The 22339-nt window shown below is 44.9% G+C and overlaps 1 protein-coding gene across 1 annotated transcript in view; it reads right to left on the reverse strand.

Annotated features, from left to right (window-relative positions):
- The window catches only part of LOC144798635 (cytochrome P450 2C20-like), a 190085-nt gene that overhangs the window by 131796 nt on the left and 35950 nt on the right, over window positions 1–22339 (reverse strand). The window contains exon 2 of the mRNA XM_078669601.1: window positions 15933–16095. Coding sequence (XP_078525727.1) covers window positions 15933–16095 — 163 coding nt within the window. The remainder of the gene's footprint in view (window positions 1–15932; window positions 16096–22339) is intronic.

Below are 22339 nucleotides of genomic sequence, written 5' to 3' on the forward strand. Positions count from 1 at the left end.
TTCACTGCCGGCCGGCCGTGTAAAGTGCACTTCAAAGGCCGCTCTCCCTGCTCCGCCCCCTGTAAGTGCTCTTGTTTTACTCTTCAGCACACACTTTTAGAAAGTGCATGCCTCTGCTCTCAATCTCCTTCACCCCTGAAACCCCCGCTCCTCTGGTCTTTTAAACCTCCTCTCCACCGGTTTCCATTCTTTTTTCGAACATTTCTCCCACCCGTCGTCCTTCTCTGTAATCCATCCCGCCCCCTCCAGCTACACGTTCTTTGTTTCCCAGCCTCTTGTTTATTTTTTGATGATTTCGCTCAACCTCACGTTTCCCACCTTCCGTCATCCCGTTGCTTGAGGTCATGAAAAGGACGCTGCAGGATTGCACAGCCTCGCTCGAGTTGCCCACCCCCTCCCTCTCCCCTTCCGTGACTCGTATATAACAACTGAGAACAGCACATTAATTAACAACTGGTCACAGTTGCTAATCACGCTCAATACCCAATAACGTCAGATCACTCGTACTTGGCACTATGCTTTATGCGATTTTTTGACACAATTTATTTTGTGTTGTTAGCTCTTAGCGCCCTCGCCTTTTTCAAAACGCTCGGGGTATTCACCATCTTCTGATGTTTGGAGTCACCGGAATACATCCTACAAAAGGAGGCCAGAAAGGCTGGGACTCCTGAGACAATTAAAGCTAGAGGCATTGGATGGCGAGCCGCAAAACAACCGGAAGACAATCGCAAGTCCACACAGTGAACCCAATACTTGCACGGTCACATCTAGAAAGGTAAAACTCTCCTCTCGCCTGCCGTGGGATGCATACGTGTGACCTCGGCATAATTAGCCTTTGAAAACTTTGGGGATTACAAACGCTTGCGGGTCACCCCTTCCAGCTGAGCTAACAGACTGATGCGAAGCAGATGGACAGCACACAGAAGGCGGCTCTTGCCTCTCTAATTAACAAGCACTGGCGTTGCCAATAGGTCTCGTTTTTTTTTTTCCCGCTATTCTTTCCAGTGTTTTCGAGTCTTCTCCTCTACCATTTCCTCCCTTCTTTTTTCTGCAGTCCATCTGTGGCTCCTCTTAATCTCGTCCATCTCCCCTTCCTTTCCCTTGCCTTCAATCCCTTCATGCCCTCTCTCCTTTTCCCACCACTTTGCCTCCCCTCCCTTCTTCTTCTCTCCTCTCTCCTCCCTTCTCGCCTCCTTTTACAGCCCTGCTGTTCAGCTTGCTTCCTTCCGTACCCATGCAGTTTCCTTCTTTTCCCATGGCTCACTGCAGCGTTTCATTCGCACTTTTCGGCATCAATTCCTCGGTTCACTCTATTTGCTATGTTTCTTTGTTCCACTGCCCCCACCTTCCTTCCAACACACTGTGGCCCTGTGCAGTTTGTCGCTGGCATTCTTTAGTGAAATGTAGTGCACATTGCCCCTATAATTTCATCTTGTGTGTATAGCGTCTTCCCTGCTCTTATTAAGTCGTTCATGTTCTTGCTTTTCCTCTGCAGCCTCTTCTCGTTTATGTTTCTATATTATACCGAGGCACATCTCTTTACCAGGCACATGCACTTTTGTCACTTAGGGAGTATGCAGTACCGAGCACGGCGTTTCCATTGCGTATGTTTGCTTGTTTGTTGCTGGGTTATAACTGCGTGTTAAAGAGCCAGAAACACGGGTGAGTGCACATGAGATTTGTGTGCGTCAGTGTTGCCGGCGAATGTAGAAGTGGCCATTAAAAGTAGAGACAAAGGAGCATCGGTGTGTGAGGGCTTACCTGCAATGTGTGTGTCTGTGTAGATTGCTTCTAAATGTACAATGTATGCGAGCCTGTGTATGACTGTCTACGTCTGTAAAATGTGTATTTCTTTGTATTCTATATGTGTGCTTGCATAGAGGAGCATGTTTTTTCTGTACCCCACTGCACGTTGCTTGTGCACGAGTCTTTGTGTATGTAAACGCTCGTGCGTGTTTGCTTGTGCAATAAATGTGTACAATGATGTGTGTATCACGTTCTACGGAATGTATGTGCTGAGCGAATGTTGTGCTTGTGCTTTGTGCATGCCTGTGTGTTTGTGTAGATTGTGTGCGCCTTTGTACTTGGTATATAGCTCCGTAGTAGTGCTACTATGTGTAAAGTATGACTGTTACTTTGAGCTGTGCGTTTGTGCATGTATACAAAAGCTTCTCGAACGCTTTTGCATGGTGCGAATTTTTTTTATTTTTATATAGGAATGACTGTGTTTATAGATAAGTATGTGTGTTTGTATTCTGTGCTTGGCTACGAACTCTGTTGTTTTGTGTGCCCTTCAGCGTATGTATGTCTTTTTTGCGAGTACGCCTGTGTGCATTTGTGTACTGTATGTGCCTTTGTGTGGTGTATGACTGCTCCCGTTTTTTTGTATGTGTATGAGATGTGGGCTTTACCCACGTAACGCCACTCACACACGCAATGCCACTCACACACGCAACGCCACTCACACACGCAACGCCACTCACACACGCAACGCCACTCACACACGCAACGCCACTCACCCACGCAACGCCACTCACACACGCAGCGCCACTCACACACGCAGCGCCACTCACCCACGCAGCGCCACTCACCCACGCAGCGCCACTCACCCACGCAGCGCCACTCACCCACGCGGCGCCACTCACCCACGCGGCGCCACTCACCCACGCAACGCCACTCACCCACGCAACGCCACTCACCCACGCAACGCCACTCATCCACGCGACGCCACTCATCCACGCAACGCCACTCATCCACGCAACGCCACTCATCCACGCAACGCCACTCATCCACGCAACGCCACTCATCCACGCAACGCCACTCATCCACGCAACGCCACTCATCCATTTGCAAAACGAAAAATGTAAAACTCTTCTATTGCGAGACCTATTGCATTTTCAATGCTTGTTTAGCTGAGGCACCGGTGTGGTGCCACGACTGCAGTTTTCATACTCACCCATGTAAGCCACAATTAATGTCATCCAGTCCTAATTTTTGCCCAAACAAGCTGCGTAGAAGGAAGACACTATTATGTACTTTGATTAATGCATGCTCTCTTTGCAAGCTCACATTAGAGTTCACTATGTTTGTGGAGACACATGGTGTGGGCCTTGCCTTTATTACGGAAGCATGGGTGGGGGGAGCCTCCGCATCTGATTCAGAACTAGCAATGGCAGTTCCTGCTGGGTTCACTATGTACAGGCAAGATCGGGTGGGAAAAAGGGGTGGGGAATTGGCCATGATCTTTAGAAGTAAGTGGAAAGGGACGTTTAATCCCCCAAAATATTGTATCGACTCTGGAATCCTTAATATTTAAAATTATAATAGATAACCATTATACATGTAATGGTATTCTACTCTACCGGCCGCCCGGTCCCCGCGCTGATTTTTTAAATACTATTGCTAGATCCTTGGATGTAATTTCTCAGTTTTCTGATTTTACACTTCTAGATGACGTTAATCTTCACCTTGAAGACCCATCGGACAAAGATGCAATGCATTTTTTTAGACATTACTAACAGCCTTGGCCTCACTCAGCAGGCGACTGGTAGCACACACTTGGGGGGACATTTGTTGGATGGGTTGTTTTCAAACAACAAGTCTGTAGTTTATCTTCGGTCGCTGCCTCTCATCTGGTTAGACCATAGAGCTGTTATGTTTTCTCTCTCCCTACAAAATATACAGACAGCAAAACCGTAAAACAATCAGCCGAGAAGGGTTCGGCCCTGGAATAAGATTGCAACTGACACTTTCGAAAATTTGTTGTCCCAGAACCCTCTTAACCTCTCAGAGGATCCAAATGGGGCTGCTGCATCATTTGAGAAATGGCTTAGAGTACAATTGATCAGGTGTTACCGGTCAAATCCGTGGTCAATCATAGGACAAGACACACGGAACCCTGGTACTCTGAACGTCTTAGAATTTTGAAACAAAAATGTCGTCGCCTCGAAAAAAAGTGCTGATTTAATTATGAAAACAACAACAGAATTGATTATAAACAAGCCATGTTAGAGTATAAAAAATTGGTGCATGAGGAGAAAACTATTTACTTTACCACAGCTATAACAACTGCTAAGAACTCTACCAAGGAACTATTTTCCACAGTGAAAAAACTAGCCAATTTTCCAGAAATGGCAGACTTACCAATGAATCACACTTTTTGTAACTCTCTAGCCAGGTTTTTTCAAGACAAAGTTAGCGCAGTATATACTGGCTTCTCTCAACGGGTGTCCCAAGGGACAGCATCCCTTTTGAAGACCGGAACAAAAGCAGGGCGGGGAGGGGAGGGAATTGCCATCAGTTACATCACATATTGGCAACCCTCCTGAATTATCTGCTTTTCCTCCTTTGTCTGTTGATAAGGCCACTGCCCTTCTGCTGTCTACTAAATCTGGCTCTCCACTGGATCCATGTCCATCTAAAATTTCCCATCTACTACCAGAAGTCTTTGGGTCTCATTTGGCCTTTATTTTTAGCCAAATCTTTCTCTCTGGTATATATCTGACTAGTTGGAAACTGGCATCCATTCTCCCCCTCCTGAAGAAAGCAAACCTTGATGGGTCAATCCTAGTAACTACCACCCTATTTCAAGACTCCCTGGGTCTGCAAAAATGGTTGAAAAATCCACGAATGGTGTTTTATCTGATTATATTATAAGCATTCCTTTCTGGATACCAGTTTGGCTTTAGAAAGCATCATAGTACCGGCAACGCGCGAGGCAGTGCAGCACTCTCGGCCGCTGTTGATACTGTGAATCATCAAAAGTTGTTGGAAGTTGAAGATAGGATCAGGATTAAAGGGAAGGCATTTGCTTTGCTCAAGTCTTTCCTGGAGGAGCGGGAATAGTTTGTGGCTCTTTCAGACTTTAAGTCACCTAATTTTACATTGCCCTGTGGAGTACCCCAGGGCCCCTCGTTGAGCCCTACTCTTTTTAATATCTATGTTGCTCCATTGGCAAGGCGTATTCAATCTTTGGGCTTCTCTGCTATCTCCTATGCTGATGACACGGTAAGACAGAGGTTCTACTTTTTGGTGCCTAAATACACAGTGATCCCCTTGATCAAGACTTAAACTCTTGGTAAGCAATTAAACATACAAAAACATTCGCTATGAAGCCAGATATATAAAAAAAAGGTTACACTTTATTTATAGTACCACATTTTCTGGTACTTCTATTAAAATTACACACAAATATGCAAAAACATTTGTACAATAATTCAAATTGCAATATAGGACATCGGATGTACAAATGTATTGAGCAAATTCTATGTCTTACACATTTCTGTCTGTTCCAATTATGCTGGTCATAATTTTAATGTATTAACTTTTTTTAAATTGCTTTTCATTGTATTCTGTTTTTAGCAATTTTAATTTTTTTATATATCTGGCTTCATAGCAAATGTTTTTGTATGTTTAATTGCTTACCAAGAGTTTAAGTCTTGATCAAGGGGATCACTGTGTATTTAGGTACTTTTACCTCAATTCCCTTGATTACGTTAAGGGGTACCTCTCGTTTTTTTATCTACTTTTTGGTGGGCATACACATTTTTGGTCTTCTGAATTGTGGCCAGTCGAGCTGGGCTCCTTACCTAATTCAGTGAATAAAGTAAAAAAGCTAGGAATCATGTTTGGCTCTAGGCTCTCTTTTGAGGGTCATGTGAACCAGGGGTTACCTCGACATCCTTCTACAATCTAAAATTACTTAGAAGGATTCTTCCTTTCATTCCAGCCAATCTATGGAAATTAGTGGTTTTGGCACTTGTTTTAACCAAGGCCGACTACTGTAATGGCCTTTTTATTAACCTCCGGAAAAAATGTCTGACAAAATTACAGATTGTGCAAAACGCAGCAGCCCGTCTACTGCTGGACAGCCCAAAACACAAATCTGTCTCTATGACACTTAATGAGCTACACTGGCTGCCGGTGAAGAGACGGATCAAATTTAGGGCCCCCTGCATAGCTTTTAAAGCCACTCATGACATAGGACCGGTCTTTTAAAAAAAAAAAGAATCTGCAGCCCTACATCCCGGCTCGTCATCTCCGCTCAGCCTATGCTCATAACCTGGTAGTTCCCAGGTTAAGAAAATGTCCTTGGGGAGGAAGAAGCTTCCTGGTTGGTACTACCCGACTCTGGAACTCGCTTCCATTAAGGCTAAAGGAAGAAACCAATCTGTTGGTCTTTAGAAAGGCGCTAGAAACGTGGCTTTTTAATCTCTGATGTGGTAAAATCTGTCTTGTATCTTTTGGTCTGATGACCTAGCGCCTTGACACTCTCGGGTAAATGTTTGCGCTTTATAAATTTCTTCTTCATTTCATTTCTGGCAAGACACCATCAAGAATCTGGGTAGGAAAATTAACAAATCCTACTACTGCAGGGGCTCCCTCAAGATCCAGGAGTGCACATCCAGGCTTGCAAATTCGGCAGTGGAGCTTCCCTGCTAGCAACTGATATCCGTGGATACAGGTTGAGAGAATATTGACCCAAACACGCGTTGGAGAGGAAAATCATGTTTACCATTAAGGACAAGAGAAACAGAACATGACACTTTGAGAGAAAAATTAAGAAAAGTGCATCAAATACTCGTTGTAGAAAAGATGACAAAAACAAAATTTTAGTTACTGCATTGCAAAAGTATGCAGAAAAAGAGTAGTATAGATGATATCATTCGTATAAGTAAAATAAGTTGTGATGTACAAAAGAAAAATAACTATATTAATGTTAGAAAAACGTGCATATGATGAACTCCTACATTATAAATACTTCCCTCTAATCAATTCTGAACATCATTTATATGAAAGAATAATTTATGAGATCAAATAGTACGATTATTCTGGATCATGATAGTAAATTTGACTAAAATCTACTTTTGTGTGTGCAAACTTGTGCACCAGAAATTACAAAAGAAATGTAGGTGCTGCACATTTCTATTTGATGATGCTTCCGTAAAACGTATAGAGAATCTCTTTCCCCTATATAAAAAAACATATTTGTTTGAAACAACATTCCAAATGTATGATTTGAAATGTATTTGTGTGCTGGCACATACAAAAAGCTATAAGTACCCTATATTGACACGTATTATTTCTAATTCTACTAAATGTTCCAAAAGTGCATCAGAAGTTATACAAAAACCCTGACATCTTTAGGTTCCTTTATGAATGTTTGCTTATAATTCTGTAGACTGCATTATATTGGCCTAAATTAATAGAGGACTGAATACGTTCAAGGTTTCTACCTTGCTATGCTCACTGTCTGTGAGAAATTTCTTCAGTATAACAAATTATGTGCAACAGTGTATTTCCCTACTGATTTCACATTTATTGGTTGAAAGATTGTGCTGCAATTATTTTACCATTCCAGGACATCTGCTTGGGAAACTGTCCTCTTGAACTTTCTCCATATTCTAGCTAAAGGAGCATTGTTCTAACATTTCTCATAATGGATGGCTTAAGGACTGTGTAATTGTCCCACCTATTTCTCTGCATTTTGTGTTTTCTTTATGCCTCTTGACACACACTCCATACGAACAAACCAATGGACCAAGTGGTCTGACCAGATGAGGTGACTCCTGGAGGTGTCACCCCTGGAAACGCTAAAAATATAATATTGTATGACCCAACGTATAGCTCTCTCATTTTTATTAACATGGTGATGGTGATGGATGATTTGCTGTTCTGCTTTGCGTGCGGATTACAAACCACTAAAGGAGATTTGCAGAACTTACCTGACAAATTAACTTGCCTGATGTGGACTTATCTGCCTTCTTTCTCGAACTGACGCATATGTTAAATGCGCTTGTGGTCCCTTACTTCGGGGACTACTTGAACTGGAACAATTGTCCCTTTCCTGAACTCGAGCTTGTGGTACTTATTTTTTACCTCTCTTTGTTTAATTACCCTATGCAGTCTAATGATGCACTTATTTTCTAAATTTTGATTAACTAAATTTACTACTTAGATTGAGCGGTCATGATTTACCCTTATAGATGTGAGTGTGCATTTCCAATTTTGGTTTACTAATTACTAGGGGAGAGCCTATTAGAGAATCAAATTCTTATGTTGTTATTCTGCATAGCTTTAGCTGAACTTTTGGTATGTAGGAGTTTGGCTTGCCTACATTTCTTCAGGAGATTTGGGCTTGCGGTGATAATTCTTTACCTTTATAACATTGTCTTGAGAGTAATCTACATGATCTCGATATCAACTTTGTAATTCACTTGTCCAGTTCCTGTTCCTCATTGGATGACTGTTGGGAACCTTTATATCCAACCCCTCTCAGCACCCAGCATGGTTCATCGGAGGACCAAGAGAGTGGTAAATTCATGCTTGAAATTACCAGTAAACGTGCCAGCACATGTGAAAAAAGGAGTAAAAGTCTTAACTGTTAAAGTTAGGATCTACATTGTCTATCAACTTTGCGAGACAGAAAAAACAAAGTATGGTGCTTCTGATCCTTTTGTATGGCAGGCAAGAAGTGAAGGTGCTTTGACTACATATTAGGGAGATTTGCTTTTTTCCACAATTTTAAAAGGGCTAGGCTTGGGAAATCCTCTCTACAGTAAGAAGGGATACCCATTTGTACGGACTGGGACAAGGAAGTTATACTAGGAAATTTTTGAAATGTAATCTTTATTGTTTAGTTAATTAAAACCATAACAATTTGTATATCGCACGACTATTGTAAAAATGTATAAGCTTTTCATTAAAATAGAAGAATTAATTAAAAAACATATTATAAAAACGGGTAATAAAACTCAATTATATTCCTGAAGTTATTCATATCATTATAGAAAATCACAGTAGCAAAAAGTCAAATCATTAACAATTCGAATCTCCATGTTGTTTAAGATGTTTTTCAAATGCCTGCAAGAACTTCACCAGGTTGCAATGTAAACGAGGAGCAGTTGTGTCCAGGCTTCCAATAATGGCAGATCTACATGTTCGTAGCCTCTTAATCCGAAAACTAGGCTTTAAAAAATATGTACGTTCCTTGGACAACATCTTACGATGACAAATTATATGTATTAGATCTTCTTTGGGGCTACCACACAGCCGACATGTAACAGCTACATGCTGTTTCCAGCCCGGCTCCTCAGCTAAAGTTGGGAATTTACCTAGCCTCAATGCCATCAACTTTCTCTTAATAAAAATGGAATAAGTTGTTTCCAGGTACAATGCTGGGGTTAATGTTTTATAGCCGTTTATCACTAACCAAGAGTGGGAACGATGTGAGAAAATTTCTTTATCCAAAATCAATGAATGAAGTTTGGCCACTTTGTTTAAAGCCTGTTTTAATACTTCAAATGACAGATTTTTATCCAAGAGGGTTTTTGTGCAAGTAGCCTCCAAAGCATGTGTAAGGAATTGATTTGCTTTTGATTTTTTTTGTGAATTAAGCTCCTGCCATAGATAGGTATTAAGATTATTGTTGATTGCTTTTTCCTTGATCTGGTACCACACCTTGATGTACGAATATAATCTGCCCAGTGTTTCGTTTTTCAAGCCAAATTCGAGACGTATTTGTGCTGGTGATGACATGCTGGGTAATCGAAGAACCTTCTTGTAAGTTTTAGTTATTAAACTGTTTAGTAGGACCGCATCCTTTCCATGCATAGCCACACTTGCATACGTCAAAGTTGGAAGGACTTTGTTGGCCATCACGATTAATAAAGGTTTAAGTGATGGGCCTTCCAATTTCTTTGTCAAAGTACTTAATCCAAATGTCAGGGCTCCCGCTCTTTGCGTCAGATATTTTGTTTGATCTTTTAAGTTAAGCTTATCATCTAGAAAAAAGCCCAAATATTTGTATGCTGAGACTTTCTCTAGTATTTTTCCTTTTAGCCAAATATCTTGACGAGATCCACGGCGGTTAGTTATCAACATATTTTTGGTTTTTGAGACATTTAAGGCCAACTTGTTTGCCGACAGGAAATCTGAGAGTTCCGATACTAATCTGGTTAAACCCACATTTGTTAAGCTCATTAATACTATATCATAGGCGTAAGCCAGATGGGTGAGCTGTAGATCACCTAGTTTTGGTGGATGGGCATTACAATTATTCAGTTTCCCGGAAAGATCTGAAATGAAGAGATTAAATAAATGAGGCGCAAGGACACACCCCTGTTTGAGTCCAATTGATGTAAAAACTTTTCTCGACAGCCGTGTGCCATCCCCTATTTTTACTTGCGACCAGGTATCGGAGTAAAATAGCAGCAGACCCCTTAGAATACTCTCCGGTATGGCCCATGCTTTCAGTTTCGACCACAATAAATTACAGTCTACGCTATCGAAGGCGGCCTGAAGATCAATAAAACACAAGTTCAAGTCCTGTTTACTACTCATGCACTTCTCCGCAATCATAGTGATGGATAGGATATTTGCTGTTGTTCCAATCCCCTTCCTGAACCCCGTTTGATTAATGGGAATCAGCTCTTTTTCAGCTGACCAAGTGACCAAATCGTTTAAGAGAAGCGATGCAAAATATTTTGCCTCAACATCCTGCAACGCTATTAGACGATAGTTATTCGGATTTGATCTTTCGCCACCTTTATAGATTGGCATAAATATGGATCCTTGCCAGCTTTCAGGTACTCGGTTCCGGTTTTGCACATCAGCAAACAGTTCAGCCAGACATGCTCCCCAAAATTCTGGTGCGTATTTTACGCCGCTTTCAGAATACCATTCGGGCCTGGTGCCCCATTAGATTTCGCTTTTTTAATTATTTTAATTATTTCTTCCGCCGTATATGAATTATTCTGTCGGTCGGTACTTAGTATGTTACTGTGGTTGCTAGCCAAAAGTTGACTCCCCTGTTCATATACGGGGCACTTTTTGTTTTCACTTTTTGGCCAAGGATCACTACTTAGTGTATTTGCCGAGGTATCTGTAAACTTTGCCGCAAGAAACGTTGCCCACTCCGATTCCTGCACATTCGATGTAAGAACGTTACAGGGTCTTGTTAGCTGATTTATGGATTGCCAAAATGTATTAGTGTTCCGGAGTTTTGAACTGAAAATTAATTTGGACCAAAATCTCTCATTAGTTATCCTTTTAAATTCCCAGACCTTATTTTTATATTCTTTTCTTTGCGCACGAAAAGTGGCCCATTGACATACACCATGGTCAGCATACTGTAGATTCTTTTGAGTTTTTCGAAGTAATCTTCGCAAATCTTGTAGCTCTTTCGAGTGTTTTTTCTGTGGTCCGTCAGTGCTCGCATTCATAACAGGCAGCTTCATTTTTAGTTTTAGTTTTAGCAAGAAAAGAGACCATGCTTGGATCACATTTGTTGCAACATTCCCAATCTCATTCAGTGTATCCTTCATTATAATAAACCACTTGTTTTCATTTATGTTAGACCAATTTATACGTTTCAGGTTAACAGAGCTTAGATGGCCTTCCAGTATATATGACGGTTGCAACCTTTCCTTGTTGAGGTTAAATATGGTATGTTGCATCGCATGATCACTCAGCAGGGAGAACTCGATTTGAAAGCTGATTACCAAAGGGATTATTGAAAGACTAACCAATGTAAAGTCCAAGGTAGATTGGGAGTGTGGACCATAGTATGTTTTACTGGGGGGTTGATCTTCGGGAAACCTCCCGTTCAGTACACGCATACCAAGAAACTCTAATTCAGTCACTAATTGGATTGCTGGTTGATCCTTCCGTGTTCCTGCACCACCTTGTATCTGTTGTGGAACACCCCAATAGATATTATCCGCTGATATTTTATCATCTTCGTGATAGGATCAGGTTAGAGTTAAAGTCACCAGTGATTATAATGTTGGAAAATGGATCTGTAAGACGTAAGTCCATAATAACATTGCACAATAACGCATTTTTTGACTTTTTCTGCTTAATTTTAGGTTGCGTGTAATAATTAATTGTTGACGTGGAATTATTGGTGTTTTGATCTGTTAGTTTGATTAACTAAATGCTAGAATCTGGTGATTGTAATTGTACTGAATTAATTTTTAATGATGTTGACACATATACTGAGAGGCCACCAATGGCACGGCCATAGATCTTACACTTTTCAGCAGCTACGCGATGATGTATAAACCCAACAAGGGCGATTTCTTCTTGTAACCAAGTTTCCTGTAGCGCAATTAAGTCACATCCGCGCCATTCTTCCAATGGTAATCCTCCATCTAGTAATCTTTTTGCACCTGCAATGTTCCAGGATAACACAAGTATATCCTTATTAGTTTTTTGTTTCTGTTCTCTGTTGAGTGGTCAGACCTTCCTCTACAGTAAGAAGGGATACCCATTTGTACGGACTGGGACAAGGAAGTTATACTAGGAGGTAATGCAAGCACAAAACAGAGGTATCAAAATCACTTACATTTTGCATAAAATCATTGTAGATTAAATAAGATCAGTGGGACATTCTTATATGAAGAAACTATTAGGAGCTATTTTGGTTGAGGTGAAAATTTACAAAGATTAGAAGTCTGAAATCCTACGAGAAACAAACCAGTGAACAATTACATTGGGAAGATCTAAATGGTATGTGGTAGTAATTAAGCTCTTTTCCCTCTCGCCCAGATGACAACATACAAGAGAAAAGCTATGTGTGTTTTGTCATAAATAATTTTAAAACATTGTTGAAAGCATATGGGAGGAAAATCTACAAATGAGTGCTCTGCAATGATACGTATAACATAGCCACAATAAAATGGGTTCCAGAGTAGTTTAAGATATACAGTAGCCCTATTTGTATTTTGATACAAGGTGCAAATACAAAGTTACGTTTCTGATCTGAGTACTGGCCTGGAAGTTTGCACTGGATTGTCCTTAAAGCCAACATTATCACCAGTTCAATGTGTTCTCCAGCATGGGCTTTTTTGTTATAAGGATGTCAGGATAAATGACAATTGTACATCTGGTTTAAGAATAATTATCCAAACAAAATGTGGTCCTAGTTGAAAGAAATCCAAATGATATTTTCTGAAGCAAACCAGATTTCAAAGTTAGGTATCTGAATTCATTTCTAGGTGGACTTAAAATTAAACTTTCCATAACGTTGAGAGAAAAATGTATTCGGCTTGGATTAACCCAGGATTACGATGATACCAGATAGGCAACAAAACAACCAAGATAGTATATTAATAATACTGCTAATCAATGGTTCTTTTTACGTTGAATGCTGAACACAAGACCAGTAGTGATTGACAGCCCAAGTCACAAAATCACAGACCAAAACCTCAGAGAACTACCCTGGAATTTTAGATGATCAGTTATGTGATGGACTTTGACAGCACAATGAAGGACACGGAAGATTACGTTAATTTTCATCCATTAACATCTCATACTAGTGATGTTTAAGCCGCAGAACAGTAGATTTAACTGTACATATTTGTATGCTGAGAGTTTTACAAATCAATCATCCATTTTCTTTGCACATTGAGTGGCCTATTAGAACATTACCAAATATTTTTCTTACAGGCTATGATATGACTGCAGAGTGGTGCTTTAGTAATGATTGAAGGACATTGGGAAATGGCATATTATACAATCAGAGACCAAATTAGCATGTTCATACTACACTAATTTCTTTAGCACATTTAACAAAAACTTCGGCCCCTACATCTAGCAGGTCCGTAGAAACTTGCTTTAGGTTTTTGGTTTTTCCCTTAGTGAATGGGACCAGTGGTGTAACAAACCATGAAGGGTCCCCGCTGCAAGATGTGCTGAAGGGCCCCATCACACATCAATAGGGGCTGAGGGGGGCCCCTCCAGTATGGGTAAGCCTGGGGGCTAGAGGGGCCTTTGTCACGTTCCTGAATGCGACTATCATTTTGACCATAAGTGTCTTACTGGAAAAGTGAAATACCACAGCTGTGATATTTTCTGAGTTATTGCAGATTTGTTGCATTCGCCACTAAATATGCTGTCTAAACTACAGATTATAACAATGGAAATGTTATTTCTAGCTCACATTCCTTAAAGGTTATTAAAATCTTTATGCATAGATAGATTACTGTGAACTTCTCAACACTTTACAAAACTTAACTTATACCTTTCCTACACTTGAATGCTTTATTCAGCAAAAGTGTTGAGAACTTTGACCATGTTAATATTCAAAACTGATCGACTTGTGGAGGATTTTGATAGACACAAACAAAAAAAAACTTTGATTTTTAAATGTAACTGAAACATGATTGAAACAGTAAACCTTCTTTGCCATAGAAACTTCTGTTTATATATTCATACAACTCCAAGTGGCCCTCTGACTTCAGAGGAAGCACACAACACACGACCCCTGGGTCTACATGAAAAAATAAACACATATGAGTGCTGGAGTGTCATTTTTACAGGACGGTTTCCCTCACCCATCTATAGGTGGCATGCTTCATCATAGGGAACCGTCCTCGCATTGCGAACCTGGTCGCAATGCGGGCTTCAATCCCCTCTCTGAGAGGGAGGATCTCAGGGATGTTTTCACTGTTGCAGAAAGAGGTCTCCTAAAACCAATAGATGAGCAGTGTGGTGAGGAAGGAAAAGGAAGATAGGTGTATGTGAGACAAAACTAACTAGGGTACGCAAAAACGTTTATTGGGGTGTCCCTGGGTTAGGACTCAAAACTGGAGTTATGATAGGTTGAATCCTCTCCTATCATAGATAAGTGATGGTCAACATGTTTCTGCTGAGTAACCTCCGAAGTGGTGTGGCGACTTTCATCAGGACCAATGTGAAATAAATAAAAATAAGGGTAGTTTGGTATGAGTGCGTCGCAACCATTCATCAACCAAATGGTGAAATACTAAACCAGTGGTTGGAGTGAATTGTCACTCAAACAGTTGTCCACTGGAAGCTGTGTAAACCCGAAATGTCAGGTAAACAATACCACCTGAGCCTCAGCGCAAACTCGGAGGTGCATCAATATCCTTAAGACGGGTGGTGCCATGGGTGCTCAGTCGCTCATTGCACCTAGAGAGGACCAAAGAAGAAGCCCACCATTTTCATCTCTTTTTAAGGTATTATGCCTAAAATCAGTGCCTTCTGATGAGACAACAACATATGTTATGAACCCGAAACCGGTCCCAGGATGCTTGTTTCCGGTCCAGGGAAGACATGGCTTGGCAGTTCGGGCTGGGCTGTTCCCATGAGGCACAGGGTCAGACTGATTTGCATATGGCCATGTCTGAACTGTGGTGGTGGAGTGAGCTAAAGAATGATGATGGATTAAACCCAGATCAGTTGACTGGGGTGAGTGTTTGATTTGCTCAAGCACTCCGTCCATCATCCCCTTTGGTATCGCTTTGTTCACCCTTAGTTAGCAGGGTATGCCCAGACGTGGGTCCCTTGCTCACTTTGCCACTGGATTCAAGATAGCCTGGCTGATGAGGGTTATGAACCTGAAACCGGTCCCAGGATGCTTGTTTCCTGTCCAGGGAAAACATGGCTTGGCAGTTCGGGCTGGGCTGTTCCCATGAGGCACAGGGTCAGACTGATTTGCATATGGCCATGTCTGAACTGGGGTGGTGCAGTGAGATAAAGAATGATGATGGATTAAACCCAGATCAGTTGACTGGGGTGAGTGTTTGATTTGCTCAAGCGCTCCGTCCATCATCCCCTGTGGTATCGCTTTGAGACAGCAACATAAACAGTATTAAATGGATGAAATAAATATGGATTGTGCAATACTGGTATACATATGCTCTTGATTCCATTATGTAGTCCTTGGTTAGGTTAAGATCGACAAAGCACATGGTGTCAATCTCTGCATGATTTGTGAAGTCCATGTAATGCACAGGGGAAGGAAATGGTTCTTAGTATCACATAGGTAGTAATGGATGCTAAACTAGTGACACTGGAGTAAATGGGTTTTCAGAATAAATAATACAGAGCTGAAGAGAATACAGCAGAAACATGTGTTAGTTCATCATCCTCTTTAATATAAGAGCTAATTGAGGTTTAGAACGCACCGCGACCATGTAGAATCCAGTCCAGAATGGGAATAACTGGTCGGCCTGCGAACTCCACAGCAGATTGTACAAAGGCCTCCTTAACCACCTGGTATCCGTTGAGTACCACAATCGGGGTGCGACCCAAAAAGATGGTGCACATGTCACCATATTTTCGATGAATCTGAAAAACACACATAACCAACAACAATCCAAGTTTAGTCGAAAGCATCTGTCATCTTACCATCAATATCCACCTCTACAGAAAGACTTTCTACACATCATAAGATCGACTTTCTAAGTAAACTTCCTCTCCCAGAACTCCAGAAATGTCATAGTTCTATTTGCTGCAATATCAGTATGAACCTGTGTGTTTATAATGGCTGTCAAGTTGTTTCTGTTTATTTATTTCTTCTAAAGTGAACGGTGTAGGAAGCTGGGTTTCTGTTGCAGTAACACCCCCTCACACACTTTTTGCCAGACTACTGATGTACTTTGACTTGATGTGCCCTGGGTCCCTGCCAATCAGGTTCCCAGGGCCTGTGTTCTTTCCCAAAACGGTACCTTGTACCCCATATTGGCACCTCTCTGGCCACATGTCAGTCCCTTGTAAAAGGTACAATGGGTACCAAGGGCAATGCAGCCAGGAAAGGCCTCGAAGGGCTGCAGCACTTATTGTGCCACCCCCCACCCCCCCAAATTGCAGGCTGAGTGTTTTGGTGCAGAACAAAGTGAAAAGTCGACATGGCACACATACCTTGGTGCCATGCCTACAACTCACTGCCCTGGCATAGCTCAGCCACCCCTCTAGCTAAGTGCACTGGTGATGGTACAGGTGCATGAGCCCAGTACCCCTACAGTGTCTAGACCAATTCTTAGACACTGTAAGTGCAGCAGTGCCATTAAGAGTATATGCTGCTGGGAGTTTGTCTTTACGAACTCCACAGCACAATAATTGCTTTACTGAAAACTGGGAAGTTTGGTATCAAACTTCTCAGCACATTAAACCCACACTGGTGCCAGTGTGGGGTTTAATGACAAATGCACTCAGAGGGCATCTTAGAGATGCCCCCTGAAAAATGACCAGCCTCTGGTGGGTTCCCTGACTGGTACACACCAGCCTGCCACTGAGACACATGTTTCTGGACCTCAAGAGTGGACGCCTTGACTCCATGAGCCCAGAAACAAAGCTTTTCCTGGGCGAAGGTGGTCCCACCTTCCCCAGGCCAGGAAGAGTCCTCTGTTGCAGGGGAGCTTCAAAGGCCTTGCCGCCTTGGTAATGCGACCCACAGCCTCTCCTGCTATCAGGAGCAGGCCCACTTCCTGTCTCTCCTCCTTTTCGGCGGGAAACATTAGCACAGCCCAGAAGGTGTGCCCACCTCTGCCAACCCCATCCCTCAGGTGGGGGAGGCGAGGTGAAGCCCACTCAGTCTTCAGTGCCAGCCATCTTGCAGATGGCAGGCACTCTCCAATCAGGATTAGGGATTGAACCCACTCCCAAACGTGGGGTGAGCACACCAAGGGTGTAGCCACCCTAAGGTCAGTAGCTCATTGGCTACTGACATCGAGACCCCTAAAACACGCCTAAATACAGTATTTAGGGAGCAGCCCTGAACCAAGAAGTTTTACAGCATTTGTTTTCTGTAACACTTTTCGCCCTAAGTGGGATGGGTATGCAAAGACGTGGGTCCCTTGCTCACTGTGCCACTGGATTCCAGCTAGCCTGGCTGAAGAAGGGTGACATACCCTGAAACCGGTCCTAGGATGCTTGTTTCCGGCCCAGGGAGAACCTGGCCTGGCATTTCGGTCTGGAGGGTCAAGACTGATTTGCATATGGCTGGGTCCAAACTGGGGTGGTGTAGTGGTCAAAAGAACGATGTATTTAACCCAGATCTTTTGACTGGGGGGGGAGAATGTTTGTATTGTCAGCATTCCGTTCATCATTTGTTTGCTGAAACAAGAAGGCAGATTCCTGCAACCGAAGAAAAAGGACGAAAGAAAATGGCCAGCCGATGAGACTGCAGAGAAGAACTGACTTGGCACCAGCCCTACCGGCCCATCTGCAGTTTCCAGAGATCCTGCAGCAAAAGTCTCCTTGTCCTGCAGCCAGCAAACTCCAGAACCCTGGAAAGACAGACAGCCTTCAACAATGACCGAATCCCCTGTGAACAGCAGCTCTGTTTAAAAGAAACTCCTAAGACAGACTCTGAGCCTGTTGAGGACAAAGAAACACAGTGCCTGGAAACACCACTGCACCCGTCGCCTACACCCGGAGTTCGAGTGGCCCACTGGTCCTAGCGTGTCCCCCAGCACCCCAGAGTCAGAGTCCACCATGGGTTGACCCCTCCAGGATTCCCCGACGTCGCCTGCAGCCTCTGCACAGAGACCCCCCAACAGCGAGTGGACTGGTAAAGTGAAATCCGATCTCAAGACACCCCTGCATCCAGCCGCCCTGGGCCCTGGAGAATAGAAACCAAGGTGCACCTACGTCCCGAGCCCTCTAACTTACCTGCCCAGCTGTTAGTTCCTCCCAGAAGTCTTCTTGGACCAAGCCTGCAGCCAAAAAGCAAAACCGGTAAGTTGAAAATAACAGGGCGCCCACGCCAAAACAGCACCCTGCACCCAGCCGCCGCCGCAGGTGTACTTTGGATGCTCACTCGGATCCCCCTTGACCCTGAAGCTAACACCAGGAGTTTGGCTCACACAACCTCGTGGCCTGCTCGTGAGCAGCCACCAACCGGAGGCCCCCTATCCCCCATTGGATAACATTTGGCCTCAGCACTCTGCTTCCGGCCACCCTAGTGCCGCGGAGAGTGCTTTGAGAGTGCATCCTTGACCCTGGGAGAACCCCGGTTCTTAAACCCAGAATACCAACTCCCATAAATAACTACTTCCCTGTAAACCAATAACTCAGTTTCCTTCCATAGGATTGCATTGACTGTTTTTCTTGAAAATTGTTCTAAGTGTGAAGTTGGTTTTATATGAGAACTTGTAAAACTACAAATAAATAACAAGCATTGAAAATGCAATAGGTCTCGCAATAGAAGAGTTTGACATTTTTCGTTTTGCATATGGATGAGTGGCGTTGCGTGGATGAGTGGCGTTGCGTGGGTGAGTGGCGTTGCGTGGGTGAGCGGCGTTGCGTGGGTGAGCGGCGTTGCGTGGGTGAGCGGCGTTGCGTGGATGAGCGGCGTTGCGTGGATGAGCGGCGTTGCGTGGCTGAGCGGCGTTGCGTGGGTGAGTGGCGTTGCGTGGGTGAGTGGCGTTGCGTGGGTGAGTGGCGTTGCGTGGGTGAGTGGCGTTGCGTGGGTGAGTGGCGTTGCGTGGGTGTGTGGCGTTGCGTGTGTGTGTGGCGTTGCGTGTGTGTGTGGCGTTGCGTGGGTGAGTGGCGTTGCGTGGGTGAGTGGCGTTGCGTGGGTGAGTGGCGTTGCGTGGGTGAGTGGCGTTGCGTGGGTGAGTGGCGTTGCGTGGGTGAGTGGCGTTGCGTGTGTGAGTGGCGTTGCGTGTGTGAGTGGCGTTGCGTGTGTGAGTGGCGTTGCGTGTGTGAGTGGCGTTGCGTGTGTGAGTGGCGTTGCGTGTGTGAGTGGCGTTGCGTGTGTGAGTGGCGTTGCGTGTGTGTGTGGCGTTGCGTGTGTGTGTGGCGTTGCGTGTGTGTGTGGCGTTGCGTGTGTGTGTGGCGTTGCGTGGCTGAGTGGCGTTGCGTGGCTGAGTGGCGTTGCGTGGGTGAGTGGCGTTGCGTGGGTGAGTGGCGTTGCGTGGGTGAGTGGCGTTGCGTGGGTGAGTGGCGTTGCGTGGGTGAGTGGCGTTGCGTGGGTGAGTGGCGTTGCGTGGGTGAGTGGCATTGCGTGGGTGAGTGGCGTTGCGTGGTTGAGTGGCGTTGCGTGTGTGAGTGGCGTTGCATGTGTGAGTGGCGTTGCATGTGTGAGTGGCGTTGCATGTGTGAGTGGCGTTGCATGTGTGAGTGGCGTTGCGTGTGTGTGTGGCGTTGCGTGTGTGTCGTTGCGTGTGTGAGTGGCGTTGCGTGTGGGCGTTGCGTGTGTGAGTGGCGTTGCGTGTGTGAGTGGCGTTGCGTGTGTGAGTGGCGTTGCGTGGCTGAGTGGCGTTGCGTGGCTGAGTGGCGTTGCGTGGCTGAGTGGCGTTGCGTGGGTGAGTGGCGTTGCGTGGGTGAGTGGCGTTGCGTGGTTGAGTGGCGTTGCGTGTGTGAGTGGCGTTGCGTGGTTGAGTGGCGTTGCATGTGTGAGTGGCGTTGCATGTGTGAGTGGCGTTGCATGTGTGAGTGGCGTTGCATGTGTGTGTGGCGTTGCGTGTGTGTGTGGCGTTGCGTGTGTGTGTGGCGTTGCGTGTGTGGCGTTGCGTGTGTGAGTGGCGTTGCGTGTGTGAGTGGCGTTGCGTGTGTGAGTGGCGTTGCGTGTGTGAGTGGCGTTGCGTGGGTGAGTGGCGTTGCGTGGGTGAGTGGCGTTGCGTGGGTGAGTGGCGTTGCGTGGGTGAGTGGCGTTGCATGGGTGAGTGGCGTTGCATGGGTGAGTGGCGTTGCGTGGGTGAGTGGCGTTGCGTGGGTGAGTGAATGGTTAGCTGTTGCTTATGCGACGTATAGCACTTAATACTAAAGTAGGCAGACCTTCTTAGCCTTTGTGAGAATAATAGCAAAATAAAAATAAAAACCAGATCAAGTCAAGGACGCAAACGGCACCATGCTATTGTTTATTTACTCAGATGATTTGCATAAAAATGTAACTTGTTGCGTGTGTGAGTGGCGTTGCGTGTGTGAGTGGCGTTGCATGTGTGTGTGGCGTTGCGTGTGTGTGTGGCGTTGCGTTGCGTGTGTGTGTGGCGTTGCGTGGGTGAGTGGCGTTGCGTGGGTGAGTGGCGTTGCGTGGGTGAGTGGCGTTGCGTGGGTGAGTGGCGTTGCGTGGGTGAGTGGCGTTGCGTGGGTGAGTGGCGTTGCGTGGGTGAGTGGCGTTGCGTGGGTGAGTGGCGTTGCGTGGTTGAGTGGCGTTGCGTGTGTGAGTGGCGTTGCGTGTGTGAGTGGCGTTGCATGTGTGAGTGGCGTTGCATGTGTGAGTGGCGTTGCATGTGTGAGTGGCGTTGCGTGTGTGTGGCGTTGCGTGTGTGTGGCGTTGCGTGTGTGAGTGGCGTTGCGTGTGTGAGTGGCGTTGCGTGTGTGTGTGGCGTTGCGTGTGTGAGTGGCGTTGCGTGTGTGAGTGGCGTTGCGTGTGTGAGTGGCGTTGCGTGTGTGAGTGGCGTTGCGTGGCTGAGTGGCGTTGCGTGGCTGAGTGGCGTTGCGTGGCTGAGTGGCGTTGCGTGGGTGAGTGGCGTTGCGTGGTTGAGTGGCGTTGCGTGTGTGAGTGGCGTTGCGTGGTTGAGTGGCGTTGCATGTGTGAGTGGCGTTGCATGTGTGAGTGGCGTTGCATGTGTGTGTGGCGTTGCATGTGTGTGTGGCGTTGCATGTGTGTGTGGCGTTGCGTGTGTGTGTGGCGTTGCGTGTGTGGCGTTGCGTGTGTGAGTGGCGTTGCGTGTGTGAGTGGCGTTGCGTGTGTGAGTGGCGTTGCGTGTGTGAGTGGTGTTGCGTGGGTGAGTGGCGTTGCGTGGGTGAGTGGCGTTGCGTGGGTGAGTGGCGTTGCGTGGGTGAGTGGCGTTGCATGGGTGAGTGGCGTTGCGTGGGTGAGTGAATGGTTAGCTGTTGCTTATGCGACGTATAGCACTTAATACTAAAGTAGGCAGACCTTCTTAGCCTTTGTGAGAATAATAGCAAAATAAAAATAAAAACCAGATCAAGTCAAGGACGCAAACGGCACCATGCTATTGTTTATTTACTCAGATGATTTGCATAAAAATGTAACTTGTGAGCACGTTTCTCTAACTCTCCAATAATCCCATTACAACACTTTGTACAAATGAGATTGGGACTCATCCTTCCGAAGTCGAGAAAAATGTGCAACGCTGTGTTGAAGTTAATTTTTTTAATTAACAAAATGCAAATAATGTGGAGAGATTTCAAGTGATTCAGGAATGGGTGCCCTTGTAAAGAGAAAGTACGGCCGGCCTGGGCAGTGATAGGGGAGGAGGGAGGAGAAATGCGAGTCACGGCAGCAGCAGCCTTTGATGTGCCTGCCGGCCGGCCGTGAATAATTAGGGGGTGAGAAATGCGCTCGGAGGGCTGCCTTTGATGTGGTAATGCGAGGCAGGCAGGCAGGCGGCTGGTGGCATTGTGCACGCGCTTTTTAGGGCTTGCGCAAGCGCAATGACCTAAAAAGCACATGCACTTGAAGGAATCGCCAGTGGAATCGCCAGTGGATAAACACTGGATAAGCCCCTATAGAGCTTCGCCAGCTATGCGCTGAAGCGCATCAGCAGGCGAGCCCTAAAAACTGCTTACTTACTTTTTCTCTAGGAAATGTCCTAGTGTGATATCTAGGTATATCACACTG

Source organism: Lissotriton helveticus, chromosome 12 (genome assembly GCF_964261635.1).
Source record: "Lissotriton helveticus chromosome 12, aLisHel1.1, whole genome shotgun sequence".
Classification (NCBI taxonomy): domain Eukaryota; kingdom Metazoa; phylum Chordata; class Amphibia; order Caudata; family Salamandridae; genus Lissotriton; species Lissotriton helveticus.